General features: G+C 40.6%; 2 protein-coding genes across 2 annotated transcripts in view; one reads left to right on the top strand and one right to left on the bottom strand.

The window, feature by feature from the left end:
- The first annotated feature begins 536 nt into the window (after positions 1–536).
- Positions 537–19,001, top strand: LOC104623369 (chromosome unknown open reading frame, human C1orf112). The gene is made up of 24 exons (XM_010290444.1): positions 537–635; positions 1,242–1,281; positions 2,003–2,091; positions 3,338–3,442; positions 4,013–4,153; positions 5,108–5,270; positions 5,631–5,715; positions 6,272–6,410; positions 6,900–6,980; positions 7,964–8,028; positions 9,661–9,809; positions 10,763–10,871; positions 11,383–11,569; positions 12,602–12,684; positions 13,069–13,120; positions 13,461–13,550; positions 14,209–14,394; positions 15,068–15,190; positions 16,086–16,181; positions 16,636–16,749; positions 17,178–17,282; positions 17,562–17,642; positions 18,412–18,525; positions 18,816–19,001. Exons 1-24 carry the CDS (start codon positions 537–539, stop codon positions 18,999–19,001), a joined length of 2,682 nt encoding a protein of 893 aa, XP_010288746.1.
- Positions 19,002–19,944: 943 nt separating this feature from the next.
- The window catches only part of SCYL3 (SCY1-like 3 (S. cerevisiae)), a 13,844-nt gene continuing 7,319 nt past the window's right edge, over positions 19,945–26,469 (bottom strand). The window contains 6 exon segments of the mRNA XM_010290443.1: positions 19,945–20,127; positions 21,400–22,136; positions 22,730–22,873; positions 24,734–24,905; positions 25,415–25,602; positions 26,355–26,462. Coding sequence (XP_010288745.1) covers positions 20,065–20,127; positions 21,400–22,136; positions 22,730–22,873; positions 24,734–24,905; positions 25,415–25,602; positions 26,355–26,462 — 1,412 coding nt within the window. The 3' untranslated portion in view covers positions 19,945–20,064.

Below are 26,469 nucleotides of genomic sequence, written 5' to 3'. Positions count from 1 at the left end.
ATAGAATAAATAGTTTTACGTGTCATTAAACTGCCACATATTAGCACAAAGAAACGGTCTAATTATAGCATCCTAATTTTCATTAAAAAATAAACTTTCTAAACATTTAATTTTTTTTAAAAGACAGTGTTACAAGTGTACAATGTAGGTATAATTAAGGAAATTAAGATTGCTTCTTATTCTGGTAAAACTCCCATTTCAGACTTAGCGTTTCAAGAGAGGCAAAAACAAGGCGCGCAGAGGCTGCTAAGGCCCAGCTTCCCTTCCCTGTACCCTGGGCCGAAGCATGCAGGCCGGGCAAAGGGAGCCGGTGTCCCGCTTTACCCCCCGCGTTGTGCCCGTACCGACCCTCAGTTGCACTCACCCTCCGGTTCTCCCACGTGGAACGGTTCCCACTTCCGCTTCGTTAAGCGCATGCGCGCCCGCAGTGGTGGTGGGGGAAGGGGCGGGGCAGCTGCGGACGCAGAGGCTGCTGGGATAGCGGAGGTAACTTTTTCCCGCTTGTGCCCGGCCCTGAGGTGAGCGGAGGCGGCGCCATGTCCCAAGCAGATCCTGAGCTGCTCCTGCAAGAGCTGGGAGGTTGGGATTGGGATCTTTGCCGCCGGGAGCTGCCCGCCGTTCTACCCCGGCTCCTTATATCCTTCTCGGGGTGTGGAGGGGATGGCGGTTCGCCTCTTAGGCGGCTGTGAGCCACCGCGAAATGGCGGGGGAGGGATGTGGGAGTGTTCTTCTTTCGGCATGGCACAGTTCAAGCAGATAAATCGGTGGGAGGGAAAGCGGTGCAGCCTTTGTAAGGGGCCGACACAGGATGGAACAGCTGGAAATGAGTATAGCCTTTTGCTGAAATAAAAGATTCACGGTAGAAAATAGCGTGTGGTTCATTTAACGCTGTAGATAACATCCCAGCCCGCCCAAAAAAACCCCAGGCTTACTCTCCCAAATACATTGCAGAAATACTTGTGCTGATCTTGTGGTACTGAGGTGTATCTGCCCACGGTGGTTATGGAGCAGCCCCGCCAGTTTCATGTTCTGGATGAAGTGTATGCGGGACAGTGTGAGAAGTCACTGCGACTTCTGCAGATGCTTTAAAGATCATCTATGCTGCCAAAAGACATTAATCGCTGGTCTTTACCTAGGTGGATGGGCCACCTTAACCCGGAAAAGGAACATGTATAAATTTGTATATGTTCGATAAATAACCTTTTTGGCAGAACAAGTTTGAGTTTCTTTGACGTTTTAACTCTCTGTATCAAGAGTCTGACGGCTGGACTGAGCATATTCGTAAGTAGTGACCAAGGAGTGCTGCCTCTTCCGAAGAATCATATTGCAATTGCATTATAAATTCTGCACTACTTAAAAATACTTCTGCTATGACTAGTGACTTTCAGAGTCTTCAGCAATCCTTCCGGACCTTGCATGTTACACCGATTGCACGTTGAATAAGCTTTATAAAAGCCCATAAAGAAACTATGCATGTAAGGCTGCTTTTTCCTTCCCACTACTGATTTTTAGCTACTTGAAAGAAGGGTGCTTTTCATCTTGTATTTTATTGTCTTTTTGGCCATTATCTTACAGGTGGCAAAACTCTGGTAATACGTGATAGTGATAAGAAAATGAGGCTGATATGTAACTGTTTAGGAGTCTTGCTAACATGCACTGTTAGTTGCCTGTTAGTGCCAACCTGCACGTTACATGTGCAATTATGTGCAGTTTGGAATATGAAAAATTCTAGTTCCATGGCAAACAATCGTGCTCAGCCTTCAACTAAGCGTAGTCAGGTGTGATGCTATTACTGATGGGTTTATGCACATTGGAGCTGTTATTGGTACTTGATTTTTCAGATAATGCATACATGGCAAATGTTATGTTGCCCCTCTCAAAATCAAATATCTGATCTGTTTCTGCTTGACACAGCTCTTTCTTTCATCCAGTAGGATGCTACATGTTTCTGATAATCGCATGTTGTTTTTCTGTAAGGTGTTATAAACGTTTTGCTTTGCAGGTGTTTTGAGGATTCTGACTGAAATGTTTTTGCCCCATATCAGCCTTGCAGATTTGGAACAAACTTTTTTCTCAAAAGTATTACCTAAGGTATGACACATTCAGTTAAACGTGGAATTTTCAGTCAGTCCAGTGCTAAAAACCTGCTTAGAATGCAGTGATTCCTTTTTGAGGTCTCATGATATAATTACTACTTTGGATACAAAACTTGAAATTAAAATTTACTCTTTAAAAGTTTAACAGTTTTGTGTTGTTGAATTGTTTCTGTGATTGTTACCGTTGTTTACGGTGGGGAAAGGATCAAACATATGATGTTCTACTTTCTATATTGAGTCACAGAATTGGGTTTTATTTCTTGTTGAGAATATTGGGCTTTTTATAAAATGACCAAGGTGAAGAATTTTTATGTGAGGTAGCCTCTCAGGACAAATAAACTGAGGAACCCAACACTCATATATACTGAATAAACATTGTGATATTTGTGGATAATACAGTGAATAAACTTCTAGACCATACTGGCCTAAGATGTTCTCTTTTTGGATTAAAGAATGGAGAATTTTGTGCTGTAGTTGTATTAAAATTCTTCAGTGCTTACATTTTAACTGAAGTAATGTAGTGCCAAATTACTGATTGAAGTTTCAGGCCTCAGCTTGTATATGTTTAAGAAGCCAGTAAAAATGGCCACTTGATTTCCATTTCCCCTTATTTTATGTCCTGTAGCAAATTTTGGAGATTACAAGAAAAATGACTCATACCAGGCATATCCTGAGCAAGGGTTACTGTACCATGCAAGTTCATGTAATATCCTGCACACGCCTGGAAGCCGCTCACTGTCTTTGCAGTCTCAGGAGTAACACTTGTAAAATATCCAAGGACCTCAACCAAAGTAGAAATTATTGTTGTTTGTAGGTCATAGACTTATTTCTTTAGGTATTCAAACTGTTTATGACCATTCTTATCAAAAAAACCTATTTTTCTGAGACAAAATGAAAAATCCTTTTAAAATGGTGCGGTTTTATTTAAGTAAAAAATCTTTGGTAGAATGAGGTGTATATTTCAAGTGAAGTAGCTAGGAGGTTTGTTTTACTAACAAGTTTTATAAAAAATAACAGCTAATATAGCTTCTGTCTGTAATTTGGGAAAACCATAAGATGCTGTTCGGTTCTTGGTATATCATGCTTTACGACTCAAATGCTAGAAAGTGTTATTTTCCCCTGTGAGTTATCTCAGTAGCCCAGGACTCCATGCCAAGGAAGCAAGCAGATAGAGAATGGTGTTACTATTTGCATATGTACATTTATAAATAACATGTTTAAGTTTTGTTTTGTTCTGACAGACTCTACAGTTCTTTGATAACTTGATGTATGAATTATCCAGTGAGGCCAAAGGATTAACCAGCCAGAATACAGAGTTGTGCAGTACTGTAAGGAGTCTTTTACAGGCAAGTCCCATGAAATCAGTTGTCAAAGGAGTGTTTACATTATTCTTTGATTTTTACCTGAACTATTAAGGTGTTTTTAGAATGTTTTTGTTAGGTACTAGCCAGCTGGTTAAAATGTAATTTGAGCTTCCTTTGCAGTTGAAGTTCAATTAAAATTCTGTGAATGATTTGATTACATTTAATGTGTGATGCTAATCAGAATGTAAAAAAAAAAAATCTCCAATTCTCTAACACAAGTGGAATGTGATTCTCCGTATTTAAAGAGTGAGTCTGACATCTATTTATACAGTCATTTAATTCAGGGTTTTAAAATTTTTGTAAACAGAGAACAGTAGTCAAAAGAAATACGGAACTTTCAAAGAGTGTATGATATCGGAGAAGAGGTCTGGAATTGCTTGATATTATTTTGTGGAGCTTCATACATCTTTAGCAGACTACTTATTTATGCAAATAGCAGTGACCTTTAAATGCCATATAAAAATCTAGGTGCAATTCAGCTAAGAAAAGATGCTTTTGAAATTATTGCAGGAGTGAAAAACATTGATGGTTTTTGTTTATTCTTACTTTAAGACTATGGTGCAACTGCTGGAAACTCTGACTGGTTGTGTACGATACATCTGCACACTGCAAGAGTGTGTGCCTCTCGGGAGTATCCGCACCCTTCCATCCTCAGTGCTTTATGTCATAAAGAACACATTTACACACTGCAAGGTAGGTCTGTATTAGAAGGAGAAAAGTTCTTATACTGGTTGGCTTTTAGGAAACACTTGCTTTGTAAGAAGATCCTATTTTGAAATCATGTGGCTGTTGAATTGTTATTTTTTAGGTTTAAATTTAGTCATTAATAGTTTACAGAATGTACTTAGCGCACAAGTACAACAACGATTTTTCAGCTGTCTGACCAGCAAATCTGACCTGGCAGGGAGAGGCAGACTGTGCTATTTCTGCATTTTGCATCAATGTCGATTGAACATTTTGCTTTATGAGTGTAATTTGCTCTCTGTGACATCTGTGTGCTTCTGGTAGATGCAGTGTTTTGAGAGCTACCAGTGGGTACCAAAATGGTGCTACTTAGCATTGGAAGTTGCGGTTAGGAGCTTTATGTTGGTTATGATGAGTGACATATACTAGTTTCAGATCTGCATTTTCAGATGCAACGGTAATTCTGTCTACAGGAGTGAAAATAAAACAAGGTTGTCATAAGGACACAAGAGCTTTTGGTCGGCTTTCGATTTTCACTTTTCAGTTTTGCTTTCTTATGGGAACATTGACAGCAGTTTCCCATGTCAGGACTTGAACTCAGGTGCCATACCTTTATTTAACAATTCTGATTTGAAAGTATTGAGAAATACCGGTGTTGCTAACGTTGGACTGTTTTATTCAGAAATATGATCTTAGGTTCATGCATCAAGGCCTAATCCAAAGCCCACTAAACTCACGAGAGCTAGGCAGACTTCATTAGTTGTTGATGAGGCAAATGAATTGCATTTTATATTTAGTGAACAGTGGTTTGTATCAGAAGCTACAGATCTGGCTCTGTATCAAGTTAAAAGTAGGTATGTCTATGCCTTGTTCTTTTTTCTAGCAAATGTATGACAAAGCTCTCGATGTTTTCAGCATGTGAAAAATCAGTCTGTGATTCCTCTTCTTCCCCGTTTCCTACAGGACAGTGAATCAGTGTACTGTGGGCATCTGCACTTGATTTCTGACCTCCTACAAGCTATGTTCAAGGAAACTTACTCTCTTCAGAAGCAGCTGATGGAACTACTTGATATGATTTCCATGGGCTCTACTTCTACTGAAGATAACATCACAGATATGGTGTCAGGTATATGGGGATCTAATGCTATTTTTAGTCTTGCTCAGTCTTTTTTTCTATAGAGAGTGTGAATTTTTAAAACAGGTTCTGAGCCTGCTCAGTTCCTGCTGTCTTGACCAGCCTTTCAGAAAGCAGCACTTTGAAGCTTGAAATGTTTCCATTTTTCTCCTGAAACTTTCTCTGCAGAACGGGACATGTTGTGTAGGTTTGTAGGGAAGGGGCAGCACCTAAGCACTGAGCCGTTTTCCTGATTCGTTGTCAGTGTGGTGGTATTCTCTTAGTGCTTGTGTTTGCTGCTGTTTTCCCAGGAGAGGAGCATAGCTGTGAACTCATGAATCTGATTTAACTCAGTTATTATTTCCTCCTTAGTAATCCACACCGTGCTGGAGATATGCTCGGTCATTTCCAATATGGACCATGCTCTTCATGCCAATACATGGAAGTTCATAATCAAGTATGTCGTTGAACTCTTTGGATTTTTCTTGTAACATCGACAGACTGTAATTTTAAATAACTGGCGTTTCAATAGCTTTATATTCAGCGTTTCAAATAGCAATTTAGTGAATTCAATTTAGCTATTTAGCTAGTAAGAAAATTTAGCTAGTAAGTAGTATTAAAGGCACTGTCAGTGAAGATAGTTAGCAATCATATGCTATCATAGCAATATGAAAAAGTAATAGAAGCTTTACATTTTGTATTACAATACAGAAGAAAATTTGAAATACCGTTGTCTGAAGAAATAATCTTAAGGACTCTGACCTGCAATTTTGTAGGCGTTTTTGGCTTGAGTTGTGCTGTCTTGCTCTTTCATCGTGCCTTTCTTCTGTGTTTCAGTCATGGCTGTGAAGAGGGTTGTTCTCTCTAAATTTCTGGTTTTGGTGTACACAGATACTGCACCAATTAGTGTTGTATAAAAGCCTAAATAGAAGAATCAATTATTTGGATTTGTACTAACTCATTGCATGATCACTTCTGACAACTACAGATCTGATTATATTCCTGTCTTTTAGACAAAGCCTGAAGCATCATTCTCTGCTGCAGTGCCATCTGAAACACAGTGACATCCTCAGTGGCCTGTGCAAGGACACTCTTGTTTCTTTTCAATCCTGTTTGCAACTGGCTGAGCAAATGAAGATGTCAGAGATACAGGTGAATTAAAAAGCTCCCAAAGCTGCCATTGAACTTCAGGAGGATAAATTCTTTGTGCTGTATTACTGCTTGGAGTGCTTTGGGTTTGGTTTTTTGGTTAGGGTTGTTTTGTTTTTTTTCTCTACTTCATGTGGTAGGCAGAATACCTTGTTCTTTTGAAACTACATGACAATGAGGCCCGAAACTTTGTTTAGATTGAGGACGTTTTAGTGAGACACTGAAAGTAAGTTTCCACTGTACTCTATAGGAATTTTTTACATTTCTTAAACTGACAACAACCCAAGGTCAATAAAAAGATAGTATTTCAATACTGAATATTGCTATAAAAATGTTGAGGCATACTGAAGATTTCTAAAGTTTTTTCCCCCATAGCTGCAGAGTCTGTATAGAATCAAGTTTAAAATAGCCTTTGAACATTGTTAGCAGTCTAACTTTCTTTTGTATTGTATTATTCTGTATGTTAAGTTTTAGAACTATTTTTTTGGACAGGAGGGCACTGACCTCAGATTGTTCCAGAAGACAGTCAAACTGTGCAGGTTCTTTGCTAATTCCCTCGTGCACTACACCAAGGTAGGTTTTAATACTTAAATTCTGTGTTAGTACTAAATTTAAGCCTCTGGTCTGCAAACGGAGTAATTTTGTACTGCGTAGTATCTTAACAATTTATGACTACACCATATAAGTGGTATAATTAACATCCATCATTAACTACCTACGGGTAGTACTTCCACCTGAATACCCTCACAAGCCTAAGCGGGATTACTGCTGTGATTTAACAGAAAACGAAACAAGAAGAATAAGCTGTTGCAAGCAGTGTCGCTGAGGAGTTGGTAGGAGGTGTCCAGTCTTTACAGGCAGCCTTGAGTCAATGCAATAGTAACTTTATCTGGAGGCATTAAGCAGACGAAACCTGTCGCCAAGTTTTCAGTATTGTTGCTTGTTTCAACAATTGAAATGATGAATAAGAAGAAATGCCCACGTACTGTTGTTAGTTCTGACACTAACTTCCTGCTCTTTTCCTGGCCCTTTTGCTTTGTTGCTGTGTTTTATTTTTCTCACTATTAGAAGACATGCTGTAAATCTACCCATTTTAAGAATGTGTGTGAAAAAGTTTTGCTCTCTAGGAACAGCAGCGATGGTGCATTCTGCATCTGTTCTGTCTCATGGGGTAAAAGCAGGGGGGCGATTTTTTTGTTGTTGATTTTTTGGGGAGGGGGTACAAAATGAATAGCATTGTGACAGAATAAAACAGCCTTACAGCATGTATGAGACCACTTCAGATTTTTGCAGCTCTATGGCTAGTCCAAATGTACTTAACAGTTTTTTAAAGTAAGCCTATAAATTTAATTGTTTTACCTACCATATACATATATGTAGTGTAATTATTCTGAGGAATGCTTTGCTTATTGTTTGCTTTGCCCTTGCTTTGTGCTGTGGACTGTTAGAACTTCACCAATTTTTGCGTACACACCAATATAACGGGACAGAAAGAAAGTGTATTTAATAATGTATTTTATAGTAAAAGTACCATTCAAAATTAATGGCTTTTGCAGGAATTTCTTTCTTTCTTCTCGGATTCGTGTTCTCAGTTACACCAGCTCTTTCTTCAGATATACAGGTAAGTGAAGTACAAATAATGGATTATTGATAGTATCTTAATAACATCTCCATATTGCATTCTTAAAGTCACAAGCATTTTGAGATGTAAAAATACAGTTCTCATTCCAGAGCGATGGCTTTCTTTTTTCATGTCCAGAAATTGAAAACTTTTTTTAATAAATTGGGCATTTTTGTGTGATACTAGTTACCTTAATGCCATTCTTGATCAGTGCTGTGTGTGTCCGATATTGACAAACCAGTAAATCTGTTGCAATTACTTATGTCAACATTTTTTACCAAGTGATGTTTAGAATATGCAGATTGATTGTCTTGGATGTTGGGTCTGTTTTTGCAAGTTCATGTGAAAATTCTTGTTCCTAAAGCCAAAATTCCTGAAGGTAGGATTTGCCCTTTGATCACTTTGCAATGAAGCAATTAGGCAGAGCTAAAACAGAGCAACCCAGCAGTGTACCTTGCACTTTGAAACCAATGGTAGCATGATGTTAGTCAAATCATGCAAAGTCAAGGCAATTCAGAATTGCCATTCCCTAGTAATCCTGATTCCTTTCTGTTTCATATATAACTAAACAGCCACACTTTTTCTTTCTGTCTTAAATTCTAGTGAAAGAAAAAATCCAAAACTAAATGTCAGCAGCAACATTTGACAGATTGTTTCTACTTTAAGACAAAGTAGGGAAACATTTGTCCTGAAGGGAGAGAGGATCAGAAACAGAGTATCCTGAAATTTTTGGTAGCTTTACTGTTGTGTTTATAATCTTGTGAAATCTCACAATAGGATGAATCAAAAGCTTTTTTAATGTAATGCTTATAAAGCACAACAGTCTGCAAGGGGCTTATCATTTGTCTTTCAAAAATTTTATTCTATTTGCTGCAATAGTGGGGAAGAATAGGGGAATGTGGATAATAGAGGGCTGATTTCAGTCATTCTTTTGGAATTGATGCCAGGTTCTGTGGTTGAGAACACACGAGTTCACTGCAAGGTTGGATGGATTATTTTTTATGAGTTTCCACTTGAGAAAGACCTACAAGGCAAGTTAGAAGAGGAAGGTTGTAAACTTTCATTCACTCAGCAAAACTGAGCAGGATTTTTGAGTAGGAAGGTCGCATTTTTACAGTCACTTTATAAGCTGCAAAAGTAGAAGGTTTTCATTTCATGATCTCTTTTGCTTTATTCTCATATCACTTCTTTTTTTCTTTTATTGCCCAGGGTTTTTTTCTCTTCAAAGAAATTGTGGTACCCTTTTATTACTGTCGTGTTAAATTAGTGCTGTCACATTTATGACTGTCAAATAGTGTATACAGGTGTCAGCTTTTCATTGCTTGACTTTTTTTGTGATTCAGTATATTTCTTCTTATATATGTTATGTATTTTACATGCATTTTCCGTGAGCTTGTAAGGTTTTCTTTCAATGTTTAGTAAAATATTGTATTGTGATGCTTAGTTTAAAGGCTGAATGCAGAGCTGTAACTCTCGGGCTATAATAGATATTCTAAATGGGGAGACTTTTCTGTCTTTTATTTCACAATAACAAGAAAATAATGAATTTGCCTTTTTCTAGTTCCTTTGAGAAGTACTGTTACTGAAAATGCTACTGATAATATTTAACTTTTTTTTTTTGTCCCCCCTCAGCAAACTTCCTCCCAGTCTCTATGCTCCAGAGATCTCGGAAGTTCATCGAGATGAAATATCCCGGGTTTTTCTTGTGGCTCTGGACCCTCTCATCAGCCAGCTTCTTCCCTTTAGCCCTTTTATGGAGCAAGTGTTAAGTGAAAAGTTAGGTGGGTTTAAAATACAGCTACCACTGCTATAGTTACTATGTAAGCATCTCTAAGGTGTCAGGGTTGGTATTTTGACGTTCTGGACTACAAGCAATATTCTGCACTGGTTTGCTTGTCTCTAATTCTTTTGTAAATACTATGATATAGCCAGTTCCACGCTAACTCAAATGAGTTTTCTAACAGCTAGTTCATGTTGCTGTCGAATGCATCTTTTTCAAAGTACTCGTAGTCATTTCAATATTCGGTTAATCTGGTTAACAGAAATGCCATCAATTCTGCTGTTTTGCATGATTTCAATCCACATTTGTGTCACAAACTTTCAAAGTAGGCTGAAATTTTTCTCCTGTTCTGTTGTTGAAGACAGCTATTTTTCCTAAATTAAGTATTCTCTGTGGAAAGTAGAATGCCTTGAAACTGAAAAAGGATCAGCTTTTTATCATTTCTGCCCTGACCAATATGACATAATTCTGAGATACCTGTGCCTCTTGCGTGATTCGGTGTGAGCATCACTGGCTCCTTTTCCCTCTGTAGGCTGGGCTTACTTCTTTCCCACATGCGCACTCTGGCCTTGTGATTATCCTGGCACACTTAGAAGAAAACTTTGCGTTTTCCATCTTTGAGGCATCCACTGCTTTCAAGGAGACTGGAAGCATGAGGCCTCCAGATTGTAACTCCTTTGCAACCTCTTGCAGTGACAGTTCAGAACTGGAATATTTTAGATTTTACTTGATAAATTATATTGCATTTATTTTTTCATTTCAAACCTGAAGTTCATGATGAAACATTCCTTTTTTCCCAGCTGTGTCTGTAAGTTATTTTTTTATTGTTTTACTGGTAACTTTTATGTTTCACCAGTTGTTCATCGTTTGTCACTTGCTTAAAAGCCAGTTTACACACAGATATATTTACCAGGGCAACTACCATCACATTTAAAAAAACCCCAACTTCTACAGGTCTCCCTCCTGAGCAGCAGCTGCCCCAGTGTCTTGTCCTGATTACCATAATGGACAAGCTGTCCTGTCAGCCTGAAGAAGTGCAAACTCTCTGGAACACAGGAAAAAGGTACTAAAAAGATTTTTGTTGTAAGTCTTCACCACAGCAATCAGTCTATACAGGCAAACAGGCGGCCTCAGCTGCTGGGGTTTCCCTTGCAACCGAACAGTAAAATTTGTCAGACTCTATGTACATCCTTTTGCTGGCAAAAACAGGATCTGATGTTCAGTGCTTCAGGAGTGAAGGATACAGAGCCAGAGATGTCTTTTTTTTTTCAGGAAAGGAATGGTATTTAGAGTACTTCCAGGATAAGAAGAGATGGATACTTCACTAAGTTAAAATCTTGCATTTTTATGCCTGAATCCTCTAATAATCACATGAATTTGTAAAGGAGGAAGGTAGTTGGGAACATGAATCTAGAGTAAAAGTACTGAAGTTATTGCCATTGTTTCTGGTCGAAGACAAAGATTCTATAGTACAGATGTTGCTTGCAGGATTCAGGAATTGCATATCTGTAACCCAACTGTTTTTCTTTTCTTTTCTCCCCCCCCGCCTTCTTTTTTTGCTTTTACCCTTGCAGCCTGTCTTTGTTTTCAGCTCTCTTCTTCAGTTTCCAGCAGTGCTCTGGCGAGCTTTCCCTCCCTGTTTGTTTGCCAGAGGTGATCAGTACAGGACAGCCAGCAGTTCCCATCACCCTCTATCACTATGTTTGTGTCCACCTGTGCTCCTTCATTGCTTCCACACTCCCATCACACTTTCCTCAGCTGGTAAGACTGTTTTCTGCTTATCATCTCTGCAGCTGTTGTGATGCTTAGGTACTATTTAAAAAAGAATGAGTTGTTTCTAATGATCTATCTCTTAAAGAGACGTTTAGGTATGAAGTGGTTCTGTAAAAAGCTGCCGTGGCACAGTTACATGACTGGAGTTCAGTTATACAGCAAATGTCACCTGTGGGAAAGGGGAAAATGAAGCTTCATACAAGTTCTTGAGAACCTCAGTGGTGGTGGAAATTTTTGTTCTTTCTGGGAGGGGCAGAGGTCAAGTTGTTATAAAAGTTCAGTGCTTTCTTTTATGCAACATTCAATTTGTATTCAGGTTACCTGGTTTTGTTAGTCTATACTGTGAAGTAATAAGGTGGCATTTAATATTTAGAATAGATTATATTGTTGTGACTCCAGCTAAGAACATGCCATAAAATGGTAATAAGCAAATTTTTCTCCCTCAGAGGAGTATTCTGGGCTCTGATTAACATTATATAATATTTTAAGTTTTTCACTTTTTACTGCACATAGGCAAAAGAACTTGTAGATAAATATAAACCTTTATAAAGTTAAAAGCCCTCATAAAAATTATAGCCCTACTACATATTTTTTTTTTCTGAATGCTACATTCCTCTTTCAGATAAAATTTGTGTTCCTAAAAGAGGAAGAGGTTTTATTTGGTTTTCAGAAAGCTGCCAAGAAAATTGGTAATACATTGGTTTAAAATTTTTTTTTTTTTTTCATAAAAGTTACCTTGCGAAGAAGGGATGCACATGATGAAATGTTTTCAAAAGTGAAGGATCCTCGGCCCATTGAAGTGAATGTACGTGTACATTCAGAGTATGCAAAACTAAAGGTGTAGCTAGCTGCTTGCTTGGTGGTATAGCTGAATGTAGAGTATTGAAAATGAGTTCTTAAAACTTTTTAAATTGGATCAGCTGAAAATCTTACTATGTTTTCTGCTAATTAGTGGAGTAAAAGTAATAGTAGGCCTGCAATCTGTTTCTGCGTGAATTTACATATATATTTTCTCCTCAGGAGTATGCTCTGCTGGATGCTGTGCTGGGTTCTAGTATGATCACATCTCTGCTAGCAATGGACTCGTGGTGCTTCCTTGCCCGGTAAGATGTTTTTATTACAGGTAAAGCAGGATTTCCACAGATCCAGTTAGTTCTGTTGTTGTATGTCATTCCTTGAGAGAGATTTTGCTAAGGCAAAATTGTCCCCGAATTGGATTCTTTTCAGATATAGAGCATATTTTGAAAATTAGGAGCAGAAATACCTTAGACAGTTTTACATTCATGCAAGTAAGGGGAATATACCTTTTCTATTATTTAATAATTGTTTTTTGGAATGGCGCTCTCAAGTAAATTGTGTCTGTGCATGTCAAGTTTAAATATGTTTGAGGAAATGGCCATCTCTCAGACAAGATTTATAATATTTAGTCTGTAAAAGAGCAGGAAGTACAGAGTCACAAACTTCTGCCCCCCCCCCTCTCATTCCAGGTATGGAACAGCTGAACTGTGTGCTCACCATGTTGTTGTGATCGCCCACTTGGTAAGAACCACAGTGACGTTTGCAATTCAGCACCAGTTTTAATCCTAGTTCTAATGGCAAACTTTCTAAATGACCAAAGACAGGAGTTTCATCTTTTTCCAAATCCAAAATTTAGATTGTTTTAATTCCTCAAATTGGGTTAATAATTAGCAATAGCAGTACTGTGAAAATACAAAGCGATATGCCTAGCATTTCCAACATGTCCTGCATTGTTTTAGTTAGTGTTACTGCTGTGATCCCACATAGCAACTTTGAGAACATTCTGTATAGAATTCATTTGCTGAGTGACGATTCTTTTTCTTAATTTAATTAGATGCATTACCCTTTTATCCTAATTCAGATAAAATCTTGGCCCAGCGACTGTTACCAGGTCTCTGCCTTGGGTGTTCTGCTGAGGCGTATGCTGTTCCTGATGGCTCCAGATCATCAGGCAAGTAGACCGCCAGCATCTTCTGTCTTTAATAGAAGAGATTTAAATAAATAGCCTGTGTTAAAATATTCTCTTTCTGGTCTTCAGAAATGGCAGGATGTTGAGTGCTTGTTGGCTGTACTTGATGTTACTTTGTTGTCATAGTGGATCCTAATTTGTGCAGATGTGCACTTTAAAACAAGAAAGGCACATACACCTTTCTAGGAGTGGTAATGAAGTCCTTTTTTTGACTAAGTATGAAAACGGCACGTCTCCCACATTTGCTGAAACTGTATGTCCTGTCATTGCATCTGCGACTGCTGTTCATGAGTGTTCTCATGTCACCAGATATAAAGAGTAGTGTCCTTTCCTGTCAGTGCCTCTCTATATACCTTGGAGAGGCTAAAGCTCTTTCTTCTACTCGCTAGGGCCACTGCTTCAACCAGCTGAAAGAGTAAGTTGCTTAATCATTCCGATGTCCTATATGTGACAAGGGAGGTGGCAGTTCTAGGAAGTTTTTATATAAAAACTTGGATTTTATCTAAATGAAAGGTTTTAAAGAATTTTTTTGTGTAACATTTCTAAAGCAAACTAGTAGTGTATTTTGTTTTCTCAGCTGTCTGACAGATTATCAAATTGTATTCTGATCTGTTTAGTTCCTATCAACTTTTGTTTGCAGGTAGAATTTGCTCATAAGTTTCTTCCAGAAGAGGTGGAGAACTTGGCTGTGTGGCAGCACGTATCCCTCAAGGCGCTGAATCCTGATCTTAGGAAACGAGTGGCATGTCAGCTCTGTGTGGCAGGGCTTGCACAGTGCAGGCGGTGGCTGAATAGCAGGCGTGCTTTGGGAGAGCTCCGACCCGTGGTAAAGGAGGCTTAGTTCTCTTTGTAAAAATGTGTGAACTCTGGATTTCCAGACTGTAAGGATTCTGTTGCTGTCACCTCAGTTCTATTTTTCTGTGTGTTGCACAGCTTTTTTCCATGCCTAATGGGCATACGCATGAGCAAGAATTCTGATTTTAATATTTTCTTCTGGTAGACAGGACTTTAGGACCCTCTACTCTGAGGGTGACAGTGGAGGTCATGTGGTTCACTAGTTATTCTAGTAATTGTTTGCCCTCTGGGTGAGCAGATGTATTTTTCTTTAGAATTTCTGATTTATACTATGTTATACAATCACTTTTAAATTTTAAAGTCAGGGCTGTTTTTATGTGGCATCAAATCTGAAAGATGCTCACCGGTCTCCTTGGTGAAGGAGTGTGAGAAACCAGAGACTTCCATATGAAGTATCTGCTGCCAGCTTCTGCCTGCCAGTGCAGCTAATGACTACAGCACCATGTGACACTCGCAAAAGTAACGATGGTTTCCTTGCTTTGGAAGCTTTATTGGCTGGCGGCCTGGTGGATTAGCTGTACTGTACAGCACATTGGGCTTCTTGCCATCTTGTATCATTTTAGATGCTTTAATATGAGCTTGGGGTTTTGGTTCATTTTACATTTAATTTTTTTTGGTCTTATTTATACATTTTTTCCTACTAGAATACTGCCCTTTCTGTCCTGCTGGCTGCCTGCAATTTTGCTGGTGACACTCTGGAGGCAGAACTTCAGGCATCTGTCTTGGGAGTGCTTGGTCAGTTCTGGACTTTCCTCCAGGCTAAGCAGGTAAGAGAATTTGTTGTTCCAGTGGTGAAAGCATGATGGTGCCATTTCATCATGTGTTTGTTACTAAGTTGTTTTTACTTTGGACCATTTCTGTAAAGCACAGTGTAACTGTGCTGCCCATCTGCTGTCCCCTGGTTTATGTGTTGGGCAGATCCGTCCTCTGGGAAGCGGAGTTTGAGTTTTCCTGCATGTTACATATATGGCAACTCATTACTCCGTCTGTTACTCAGTGTCAGATTCAGACTTGCTTAACCAGAAGTCTGAAATACCTCATTCTGATTCATACCCGCTACAAATTTGGCCTATTTTAAGTGTTCATTAGAATGTGAACAAAACTCACGGTGATTTAATTAGTACATAGCTTAGCACATGAAAACCCATTGAGCTAGTAACTCCCCTCCCATATTTGAGAACAAGGGTGTAAGGCGATTCCCTGTTCATGTCTGCAGCTGCAGTAAAGAAAAAAAAGGATTGTCATGGTTCATACCCTGGATTAAAAAAGAAAGTTTGAAAGTGGGGTGAAGAAGAGCCACTGGTGTGACTCTTCAGAGGACTCTCCTAACCTCAGCCATTCTGTGAAGACATTTGGCAACGGATAAGTGAAAAGAAATAGTTCAGATAACTGCTAGCTGCTTCTATTAGTGAGTGGAGGAAGGAGATGAGGGATAAGAAATATTCTTAAAAAAAGTCCAAGAAAAGGGTCTTGTAAAATATTACTACCTAGAGATACTGATATGACTATTTTAATTTTTTCTTCTGCTGCTTACAGTGTGTTGTTTTATGTATGAAGTTAGGCTAAGAATTTTGGAACACTACTGTAACTTTAAATTCTTTCTTAAGTAGATATTCCATAAGCTAAAATGCAGTGTTACTGTTATCTTGTGATCTGTTGAAGGTCTCAGATGAGCCATGTCTCCAGCAGACACTGTGTTTATTACTTCACCTTTTGGAATTTTTCATCCAAGCATTAGATGCTCAACTGATTACTCAGGTAAAAAAACAAACAAACAAACAAAAAAACCCACAAAACCTTCTTATGAATAATTTTCTTCATGAAAACAAAGTTCCTTGTGACTTACTGAAATCTCAAATGATGGTCTGCTGGCCTTCTCTTAACACATGGATGTTCCTAATTTTCTTTCTTTCTTGATTACTTTCCTGGTCTTTAAACCAACTATATGGTACTTTGGTTAACACTGCTTTTGAGAATCCCATTACTCTGTAAGATAATTGAGATAATATGGATATGCTATAGAGCATGCTCCTTTCTTTCTAAAATGCACACTGCAGCTTTATCCTAGCCGGTTTTATTCAAGGTGTAGCATACCTCCTTTTGCTTTCAGTCCAGTTTTCTAAAATCAATGTCCTTAGATTTAAAGATGAGACAGAAGAGTTTTCACCTGCAGTCTCTTTGATGGAGCTTTACTGGTGGTTGTTTTCTGCAGGTATTTGCACTGCAGTCTTCCCTTTTCCAGCTGGATCCCCCAGATCATGTTCGTCTAGCGATGGTGGATTTTCTCTCTTCTATGGGAAAGGTGTTTATACCACAAGAAGCACAGGTAAATATAATTGTGGCCTTAGTTGAAATAATGTTCAGTCTTTTGACGAAAAGATATGCTATTTATTTAAATATAGAATTAAAGGATCAAGTTCATTAAATACAGGCAGGACTGCCAGGACATAATCATCTTGGAGACTTATTAATGGTCTATGGCAGTTTTATTTTTCATGTTTTTTTTTATTTTTTATTTTATTTTTCATTTATTTTGCATGTAAAGTGCTTGGTTTATTCACTTGCTTGTTGCTTCTCACCAGTTAGAAAGGACTGACATTTGAACCTCCAAGAAAGAGAGAACAGGACAGGGCAGTAGCACTCTCACATTTCACAAACCTGTCCCTTGACCTTAGAGCAATTCTTTAAGAATAAATGAAGATGGCAAGATATGCACAACTCTTCGGAATTGAAAGGTATTTGTATCTTTTTCAGAGGCAAGTTGTACCCCAGTTGTCGTGTTTGTTTGCTTCCCTGCTAGCTGACCAGACCTGGCTGATTCATCAGCACGCACTGGAGGCATTCACACATTTTGCAGAGGTAAGCACAGCAGAACTTTGGATGCATGTATTTGGCTCTGTTAACTTTTATCATACAGAAGTTCTCCTGTCTTAAATGTTTGCCGCTCTTCACTGACTGGTCTGGATCTTAGTATTACAGATGCTAATGCAGCTGTCAGTGACTTCAGGAGCTGCAAGTAAAGGAAGATTAAGCATTGGTTGCAAGAGGGAAGGGACTGTCATAGAAACATTTTTTACTTTGTCTATTCCTTTGCTAATATGAATGTACGAAACAACTATTACTCAACATTTTTGACAGGAAACAAGCCATGAAGATCTGGTTCCTCAGTGCCTTAATTCTGAAGAAACTAAGAACAAAGTTGTTCGTTTTCTGGCTAAGGTATGTATGTTGTTGAACCATTTTACTGCTTCCTTAGTTGGATGTTGTACACATCCATTATAAGCAGCACATGGTCTATGTCTACACCTGCATGGCAATTAAATAAGTAAGTTTATTTTAAATGGTTCTGTTAACTAGGATCTGGTTGAACTTTTCTACTTGCTTTAATCAGCAGAATGAACAACCACCATTCCTGTGCATGCTGCTCTGCCAGTACTTTCCAACTTTGATTTAAATGCTTTCCTTTTCCCACCTTGAGCAAAAAAAAAATGAAAATTGCACAGTTAGTGATTGTTGCAAGCAGAGAAGTTATCTATTAAAAAGACAGACAGAGATTTTATCATTTGGTTTGTGTGACTTCCTTCCCCGTCTCTCTTGGATCAGTTTCTGAAAACTAAATGAACATGTATGAAACATCTTAGTACTTTTTGCACATTGGAAAATACACTTTTAAGAGCAGATGGCTACTCATGCAGAACATAGACAAGGGGAAAGAGGGGGTGGTTATCATGCTTGTAACCTGGATGAGCTTGAGTTTTTGACAGGCAGATTAGTTAGCAAAAGAACTGACAGCTGCCAGCAATGCTACACCAAAGTTGTAGGTAACTTCAAGCTCCTGCTCGGAAGAGTGTGTGAGAAATTAGATTCACTTTCAACTGCACGTTAAGATCTCTCCCTCCTTCTTCTTTGTTCTGGCATATAAATTGAGCCTGTGAAGATTGGTAACGTTGCCTTGGTTTAGTTACCTCTCCTGTGGCTTTCTCCCTAGACGAGGCAAGTAGAAGAGACAACAGAAGCACGAACAGAACGCATGAAGCAAGAAAGGATTACCTGCAGTGCACAGTTGATGAAAATGGATGGAGAACTGGAGTCAACAGGAGAGGTACATGCATTTCTTAAAACTATCTGGGCTCTATTGTCGATTTTTACCAGTTTTGGGAAGTATCTAAAGTGGTTCAAGATGGTCTTGCTGCCCTCCTTGTCCTAAGAAAAAAGGTTGTGTGCACTCCTGGCCCTCAATATTATACCCAAATGCTCTGTACTGCCTGCCAGCTGGCAAGGGAAGCCCCTTGCAGCTCTTCTCCTTCTTAAGGGTTTTCTTGCATTTGGATGAAGACTGATCGCTTACGTACAGCATTATAAATGATGTCTCATGTTTACTTAAATCTGCAGCCTCTGGCAAAAAGAGCATGCCACCCACCCTCTGAGGAGCAGTATAAGTCAGCAGTAGGCACCATGGAGGGGGCAGTGGAGGCTGTGAAGCTGCTGCTCCAGAAAGGGTCAGCCCCTGCTTGGCTTGCAGTGAAACTGGAGGCTCTACATACCGCTATAGCCAACCTCAGAGACAGTGTACGGTAAGGTGCTCAACAGGTTTTAGAGACAATAAAACAGCTTGGCTCCCTGTTCTGCGAGAAGAGATGCCTTTGTACCGTGATTGCTGGAGAAGAAAAAACTGTGGCCCAGGGCAATGCTCTGTACTGCTGGGGTTTGTTAATGTGCCAAAATGAACTGAGGTGTGAGGTGATGTTGGGCTGTCTGTCATAACTGCCTGAAAGGAGTGATATATTTTAATGGACACAATTGTGCATCTGAGCTGTCACTTTGTGTATTGCTGATGTATAGCTTGCTCTTCTAAGCTACTGTATGATGATAAACATTTCGTGAGACTGTATTTTGAATAATAAGATGTTTGAATCCATTGTAAAAGTTAAGAGTTACCTTTGTTCCTGTCATGTACAGGTGACCAGGCAGTAGATGTTTTTATCTTAATTTTAAAATACACTCAAGAATAACAATTTAAGGCTCTATGCTGTTCTCTGGACATACCTCTGCTGCTGGTTCCACTCCACGCTAGGGTCATCTTTTAAAAATAATCCTTATTGGTCACGGTTAAGAGCAGAAAGAATGCTGTGCTTAAGCAGTTTGTGTTCAGTGGTCCTTCACTGCACCGTCCCTAGCACCTCTTGTGCCATCCACTGACAGAACTATATAAACAGAAATAAATAAGTTGAGTAAACTGTAGAGTCTTAGAAAGGGCTCCTTTTAACTAAGGGCTTTACTTTTCTAAAAAAGAAAAAGGCACATTAACCAAGGAACTCAGTGACTTTCATTTATTGTCATCAGTTTTTCAGAGCAGGGATGAGTTCTGGAACAGTTGCTTACACCGCTCTTGGCCTCCAGTTGCACGTCATCGTGCTGTTCCTCTCCTGGTAGCAGTGGGCGTATTGCTTGAGTGCAGGCTTCACCCCTGCAGTTTTTGGCACAGACTAGAAAGGAGCATCCATTACAAGAGATCTTTCTGGCTGCTGCAGTAAGTCTGGCAGAAGCAGCGCCGAGGTACTCATCCACTGTATTGGGGAAGCAGTGACTTCTGTAACAGGATCCAACGCACCATAAATTGCCTTTGTCTCTCTCAGTCCCATCACCAGTTAGTATCATCTTCCCAGTTCAACTCCTCTTCTTCACCCCAGCCTGCCGCTTCAGCCTAGAATCACATAAAATATCACCATTAAAGGCATGTTACTGTACTTGGCACAGCCACAGTAGCCTGTGTGGCTTGCCATGGCAGAGCAAGAACGACATTGATCCAGAATGCCAAAAGTCCCTCAAAAGACCAAAAATGAAGTGCCAGTATTAGCAGCTGTCTGTCCTAAAGAACTTTAAGGTGTTTCCTTTTGTCTTTTAACTACAAAGAACAAAATAATAGGGAGATTCTTATGGCTTTTTTCCTAAAATTAAAGCAAAACTGTTTGTTTGTACCAAAACCACTTCTCATTAAGAACAAGATGCTATAAAATAGATTATTTCTTTCCCTTAAGAAACAGCTGTTGTCCTGCTGCATTCTAACACTGTGGGTTTGATCTCACCCGTGCACTGACTGCACTACAGTTAGTAACTCCCCCCAAAATGGGTTGATACCATGCTTCTAAAAATCAACATTTTCAAATGGTGTAAACAACTTCAGTTTACATCCAAGGCTCCTTTCCCCATGGTACCCCTGTGGTAGCTCTCTTGAGGCTGAATTAGCAAAACAATTTGAAATCAACACCTATTATCTGTTCAGGTGGCAATGTTGGCTGCCTCCCCTCCTAGGAAACAGCAGTTGTCTCTGGAGTCTCTGTGACAGGGCTAGAGGGATTTACCTGCTTACATAACCCCCCCTCAGTTCTCTGAAATGGAGAAACCTCTCAGTCTTTCATGAAAACAAGGCACCCAAAAAGCTTTACGCTAATCCAGAGGTTCTGGTTTCCTGCTTCTTTATTTACAATGCCATTAGGTTTTCCTAGAAAAGCCAGGAGCAACACCAAGTCCTGAGCATTGCCTGGGGCCACACCTGTGCAGCCAACAGGATCCAGACTTGTTTTACCTGTCCAACAAACCAAGACTCTGCCTAACCCAGTGTAGGGTCCCTGCATCCAGAATACAGCCACACAAATTAAAGGTGGGAGTTGAAACTGCTTAGTCAGTGCCTTTAGTAGCATACAAGTTAAGTCCATTCCCTCACTGTTACTTAACACAGCTGTCATGCTGCTGCAGTTACCTGGTGCCTGATAAGATGCATCATTCAGAGCTCAGCATCTTGTATTCACAGGTAAAGACTCAACTGTGCAGTCGTACGTGGCTGATACCTCCTCACGTTATCCACCATCTGATTAAGCAGCCAGCTGGTGCTACAACAGTGTGTTGTGCTATGTACATGCTTTAGGATCCTCTCAAGTGTGCAGTCATTTAAACCCCATTGCCTATCGCCTCTTACCTCAATAACATCAGCTGCTGCAAATTTGGATGAAAACAGCACATTCTGGGAGGCACCTTTACTGCTGGATACTGCACCAGAGTGACCGTGAATAACTGCTTCTGTCCTCGCTTCAGGTAAAATCAAGATAGCTGAAGAAGGTTTAATGTCTGGGATCATGTCAGCAAACCAGTCCAGCTCAGGGTCTTGCATGGGTTTCCTTTTCACTTTGATGGTGAATTCTTCTCCTAGGCCAGACTCCGATGAAGACTTCAACCTTTCCTGAAAGGTCGTTTTTGGCAGCATAGTTTCTCCCAGTTGTTCCTGGTGGCCCCACTTGTCATTGCTCCAGCTGTTCCCAGGGCAGGACTTTGTGGGGGGACTCAGGCTGAGGCTTTTGAAGTCTTTGCTCAGTTGATGGGTACCTGGCAGAGGCCTTGGCCTTCCAACTGCATCAGCTTGTGTCACAGTGAGGCAGTTTCCTGAGGACAGTTCAGGACTAGGGCTGCTGGGCTCATAGTCATCCCAAGGCTTCTCATCTACAGCATGTTCAGCAAAATGAGGTCCCACGCTGCCCCGCGGCTCTTGAGGCTGAATTTGAATGTTCACAGTTTTCTCAGTGTCCGTCTCCTCTGGCTCACTCCAGTCTGGCCACTCCTCTGCTGGCTTTTCAGAGGTAGTCAAAGAGCTCCTGCTGCTCCCTAGCACATTAATGCTTCCAGGAATTCCATTCAGGGGGCACTGAGGATCTTGCTCACCTGTGGAAGACAAAGGTGTGTGTTAGTCATTGCAAGAGAGCAAGTGTAGAGACACAGTTGTGCCTAGAACTTGTTGACATCAGAGGTAACGCCTGGCATGGACATAAACCAATAATGCTGACTGGAAAGATGCTTCAGTGCTCAGCTCCTCTCATATTAGAAAGCACAGACACCTTCCTGCTTGCAGAGGAGGGGTATTTCTCTCAAAGCGCTGAGGTGATAAAAGCTGACTGCTGATAAGGAATAGGGGACTGAAAAAAGGCCATGAAAGTAAACTGAGTCAGCTTCTGAGGTCAGAGCATGGTCTGACCTATAAATATAGTGTATCCGCCAAGCTGTGAGAGGGGTGAAAAAGCACAGCAGAGAGCCTGCCATAAGGAAACAGAAATCCAAGGCTGGCCAGCCAGCAGTCTCTGTATATATCAGATTCCCAAATAACCTTTCCCTAGGAAGTTGAGGGTCACACTCCTGTTCCTTCAGTGTTACCTTCCTCGGTTCACTGAATCTTTCAGAGCAGCACATGCAGAAAGTTAACATCATCTCATTTGTAGAACACTTCATTTCTGGAAAGGAAGAGCTAGGGGAAATTTTACCTGTCTTTGAAGCCAGTGGATTGTCTTGTCTCACAGAAAGCTTCTCGACAGATAGATTTCCAGAGATGGAGAACATACTAGAATTGTTCTTCAAGGGCCGAGAGGTTTGATTTCTCCGGTTGCTTACAGCATGACTGGGGGAATCTACAGGGATAAAAGAAAAGAAAGAACACCAAGTCCACAAGGTGTGTTGAAATCTTAGTGAAACGGCCTGCAGCATTGGAACACTTTTATTTACAACACTGACAAGCAATACCAAATGAAGACTGGCACAGCAATCCAACTGCTGCACCTCTCGATCTGTATATACAACAATACTAGTCTGTTCCTGCCATCTGCAGCTCTTGCGAATACACAGTTTAGACAACTGTAAATGTTCTTTCAAGAAATATACAATGAACAAGGTGGTTAGGATCAGAACAGATGCTTTAAAAATGCTGTCTGCCACCTGGCTGGATCCAAAACCCCAGCTTCTGTACTGCATGGCATCACAACGCCCCTGTTACCTGCCTCTCATACAAAAGCACAGCACCAATAGTCACAACAATTCAAAGCATAAGCAAGTTCATGCGACTACACAACCCTCTCTTATGCTTGGACATGAGCAAAGCAGCTTACAGGAACAAGAGTCTCTCTCTACCCTGTGTGACAGCCTCCCTCGTATCACATCCGAGGCAAGGGGGCAGGCAGTAAAGGCCACACTTCGAAGCTGCACAAGGCAGGTTTGTTCTGCCGGGCCATTGATTATCAATAGCTTGGTAAATGCCTAGTTCCAGATCATTTTTGGGAGTTGTAGCAGTGATTCACCAGCACCGGCCTCAGCTGCGTGAGGCCCTGTTGCCACCACCCCAGAACAGCATGGCTTGGGCCAGCACTGCATCCGCTTCCACGTGGCTCACCTGCATTCCCGGCTGGCTGCGCCTGCCTAGGCTAGGGCTTACCAGCGACGCACAGCTGTGGCCCTGGAAAGGACTGCAATGTGACACACAACCCACCCCCTCCCCAAAGTGCACTTGATCAAAGGCACGGCCATTTAGGGGCTTCAGCAAACAGCTTATTAAAGCCCTCGCATGTTCGGCCTCTAGTAACCGTTTTTTTGCAGGTTGTCACTCACTGTTGAGGACAAAGGCCTTTTTTTGTTGTTTGTCAATAGTTCAGTCAGGTCTAATTTTAAAATATATTCTGAAAAATAAACCTGGTTTTAGCATGCAATCCAAAGGGGTTTATTTACTATAGTCTCCTAAAATAATGTAAAGCAAAATAATGCAGTGAGCCATCCACAGATTTTAATAAAGGGCGGTAGCTGTCAGTACACACATAATCAGGAACATTTATAAACTGATCTCTATTATCATGCATTTCATTTGGTATCTATGTATCTAAAGTAGAACCAATGCCAATTCTTCCCTCCAGTTAAAAGCATTCTTAGTTTCAATGTCCAGAAAAGCTTTCCCTTAGTACACTTGGTTCCAAGTTATCTAGCAGGTTCAGGGACTACTTTCTTCATCTGGATTAGATGAAAAGCCTCCTGAGAGCTGAGAAAATAGGGAAGTTCGTATTCCTTTTCCAATCTACAAATAGAAATTGGGGGAAGAAGATGAGATACACTTATTTTTAAAACCGTGAAGGACAGAGGGAATATTGAACAACTATCTGGATAAGTACATAATTCCTTTAGAAGGGCAGTACAGTTTTTCTTCCAAACACAAGCACACACACTTAATCCCCTTTGTTTACAGAGATTCTTAAAATGAAGAAGATATTTAAGTTCCATCCCCCCCTGTAATTCCTACATTTAAAATGCTTTTATATAACTCTTCTTATGATATCAATTCTGTATCTGCAAACAGTCAGCACCTAATTTAGAATTAAAGTTTAACTGCAAATTAGCTTTTTTTCAATTAACCTGTCAACAGCAAAAGATTAATCATACAAGAAATTCTGGCTACATTGCTTGGACAGAATGGGCAAGAATCCCAGGCGCACTCTGACTGTATCATTTACCTTCTGGGGAGACATCAGCAGTTTTCATGAAGCTTGGCGCAGAGCTCTTGAAAATCTTCGTTCTTTCTCCACCTACAACTACTTCAGGTCCAAGTAGGGACACGAGAACGGCTAAGCTGTGCAGCGTTATCGCAACAATAGAGTCACTGGTATCTCGAAGGCCCAGCAATACCTACATCAAGAACATGATAACATTACCAAGAGCAGAAAATTCTGCTTTTTCACTTCTTCCCCCTTTAAATGTTAGATTTGCAGCGCATTTCACTTCTATGATCTCCCACAGCTCTTCATAGGTACTGGACATGATTCTGTAGCATAAAAACGGCATTGCAAGCCAAAGAGGGTGGCTGATCCTAATGCCTGCTGCATGCCGGAGCGTAACGCCAAGGCGCCCTGAGCTTAGACTGATTAGCTGTGGTGCGAAACAGAAACAGTCTCTTGTCGTGAGGCTGCCAGTCAAGGCTGACTGGTATCGGAACAAGTGGTCTGAGTGACAGAGGGCACCGGGTTTAACAAAACCAGTACTCCAGATCGGGATGGGGTGTAAGGGTGAGGGCTTGCCTACAAAGGAGGTTGCAAACTGTCTGAGCACTATGAGATCCTAAGTAAGCCAAGAACCAATGCAACCAGTAGAAATCCCATATTCTAGGATATAATGTGTATTGTTTTACTGTCCTTAACCTGTGGCAATATGATGTTTTTCAACTCCTCCCGAGAGAACAGTTCTGCGTAGGCATGAATGTGAGACAGCAACACCATTCGAACGTGCTCCTCATGAACCTCGAACAGCTTCAGCAGCACAGGAATGACATGTGTCTGGAACATGGCTGGTGACAGGAGGCAGCTGGTCTGGCTTTCTCCAATTTGCTCTAGGGAAGGGAGGTGAAGATCGGAAAAGGCTGCTTCAGTAATGAGAGACAGCTCACCCAAAAGCTACTTGCTGAGAAATCATCACAGCTGAGATCTCTAGTAGACACCCCACTGCCAGGTCTGATTCTTTGTCAGCTGCCAACACAGCTTGCTTGGGATGTCAGAGATGGGAGGGGAAGAGAGGCAGCAGTGTCAGTGTCCATTGCTCGACGGCAGTAGCTCTGAACACAGAAGGTGAGACAGTCAGAAGACAGGGACTGCTTGGCCGAAACACCAGTAGCTTTTTAGGAAAAACAGTAAGAGAGGGGAGGGAAACAGCAGGGACAGAGGTAGCTGGGGATCTGGCATGACATGTTCAACATGCCTTACAGAGGAAAGGAGACAAGACCGAGCACCCTTACCAGAGAACACGTGCACGGGCAGAAGAAAAAAGGGCAGGGCAGGTAGGGGAGTGATGCCAAGACGGCTATGCAGTGAGCCACTGAGAAAGCTGGGGTGGGCAGGTGGGGTGACACACAAATCTGGGCAAGAGCCCAGGTAATCCCTAGTTCTCTTCCCAGCATCAGCAGAGCAGTGGAAAACACTGCAAATGGGGAAGCACACATAACTGTCCTTCCCAGTTCCGTACGTTACAGTATTTAGTCTGGTTAAACAAACACCACTATTCCCTTGATTCAATGGAGTAACCGCTCTGAATTCATTCCAAGTTTTTCAGTAATAATTCTGAAGAGAGAAAGTATTTAAAGGTCACCTTTCTTTGGACCCAGCAGATGAGGAAGAAAACTCTTGACAGCTACAGGTTCTGCAAACACAAGCTGATTGAGTAGAAGAGGTACTAGCCGTGATGCTATCAGCTCCTCTGACAA

This window comes from Phaethon lepturus, unplaced genomic scaffold (assembly GCF_000687285.1).
Source record: "Phaethon lepturus isolate BGI_N335 unplaced genomic scaffold, ASM68728v1 scaffold21457, whole genome shotgun sequence".
Classification (NCBI taxonomy): Eukaryota; Metazoa; Chordata; class Aves; order Phaethontiformes; family Phaethontidae; genus Phaethon; species Phaethon lepturus.
Note: the sequence above shows the minus strand (reverse complement) of the source record. Positions and strands in the feature narration are given on the sequence as shown.

Bases quoted from the DNA above. Each gene is read 5' to 3' on its own strand.
- LOC104623369 (XM_010290444.1), top strand. From the start codon at position 537: ATGTCCCAAGCAGATCCTGAGCTGCTCCTGCAAGAGCTGGGAGGTTGG. The intron at 3,443-4,012 runs GCAAGTCCCATG...TCTTACTTTAAG, and splicing joins CTGTAAGGAGTCTTTTACAG to ACTATGGTGCAACTGCTGGA. The intron at 13,551-14,208 runs GCAAGTAGACCG...TTTTGTTTGCAG, and splicing joins TGATGGCTCCAGATCATCAG to GTAGAATTTGCTCATAAGTT.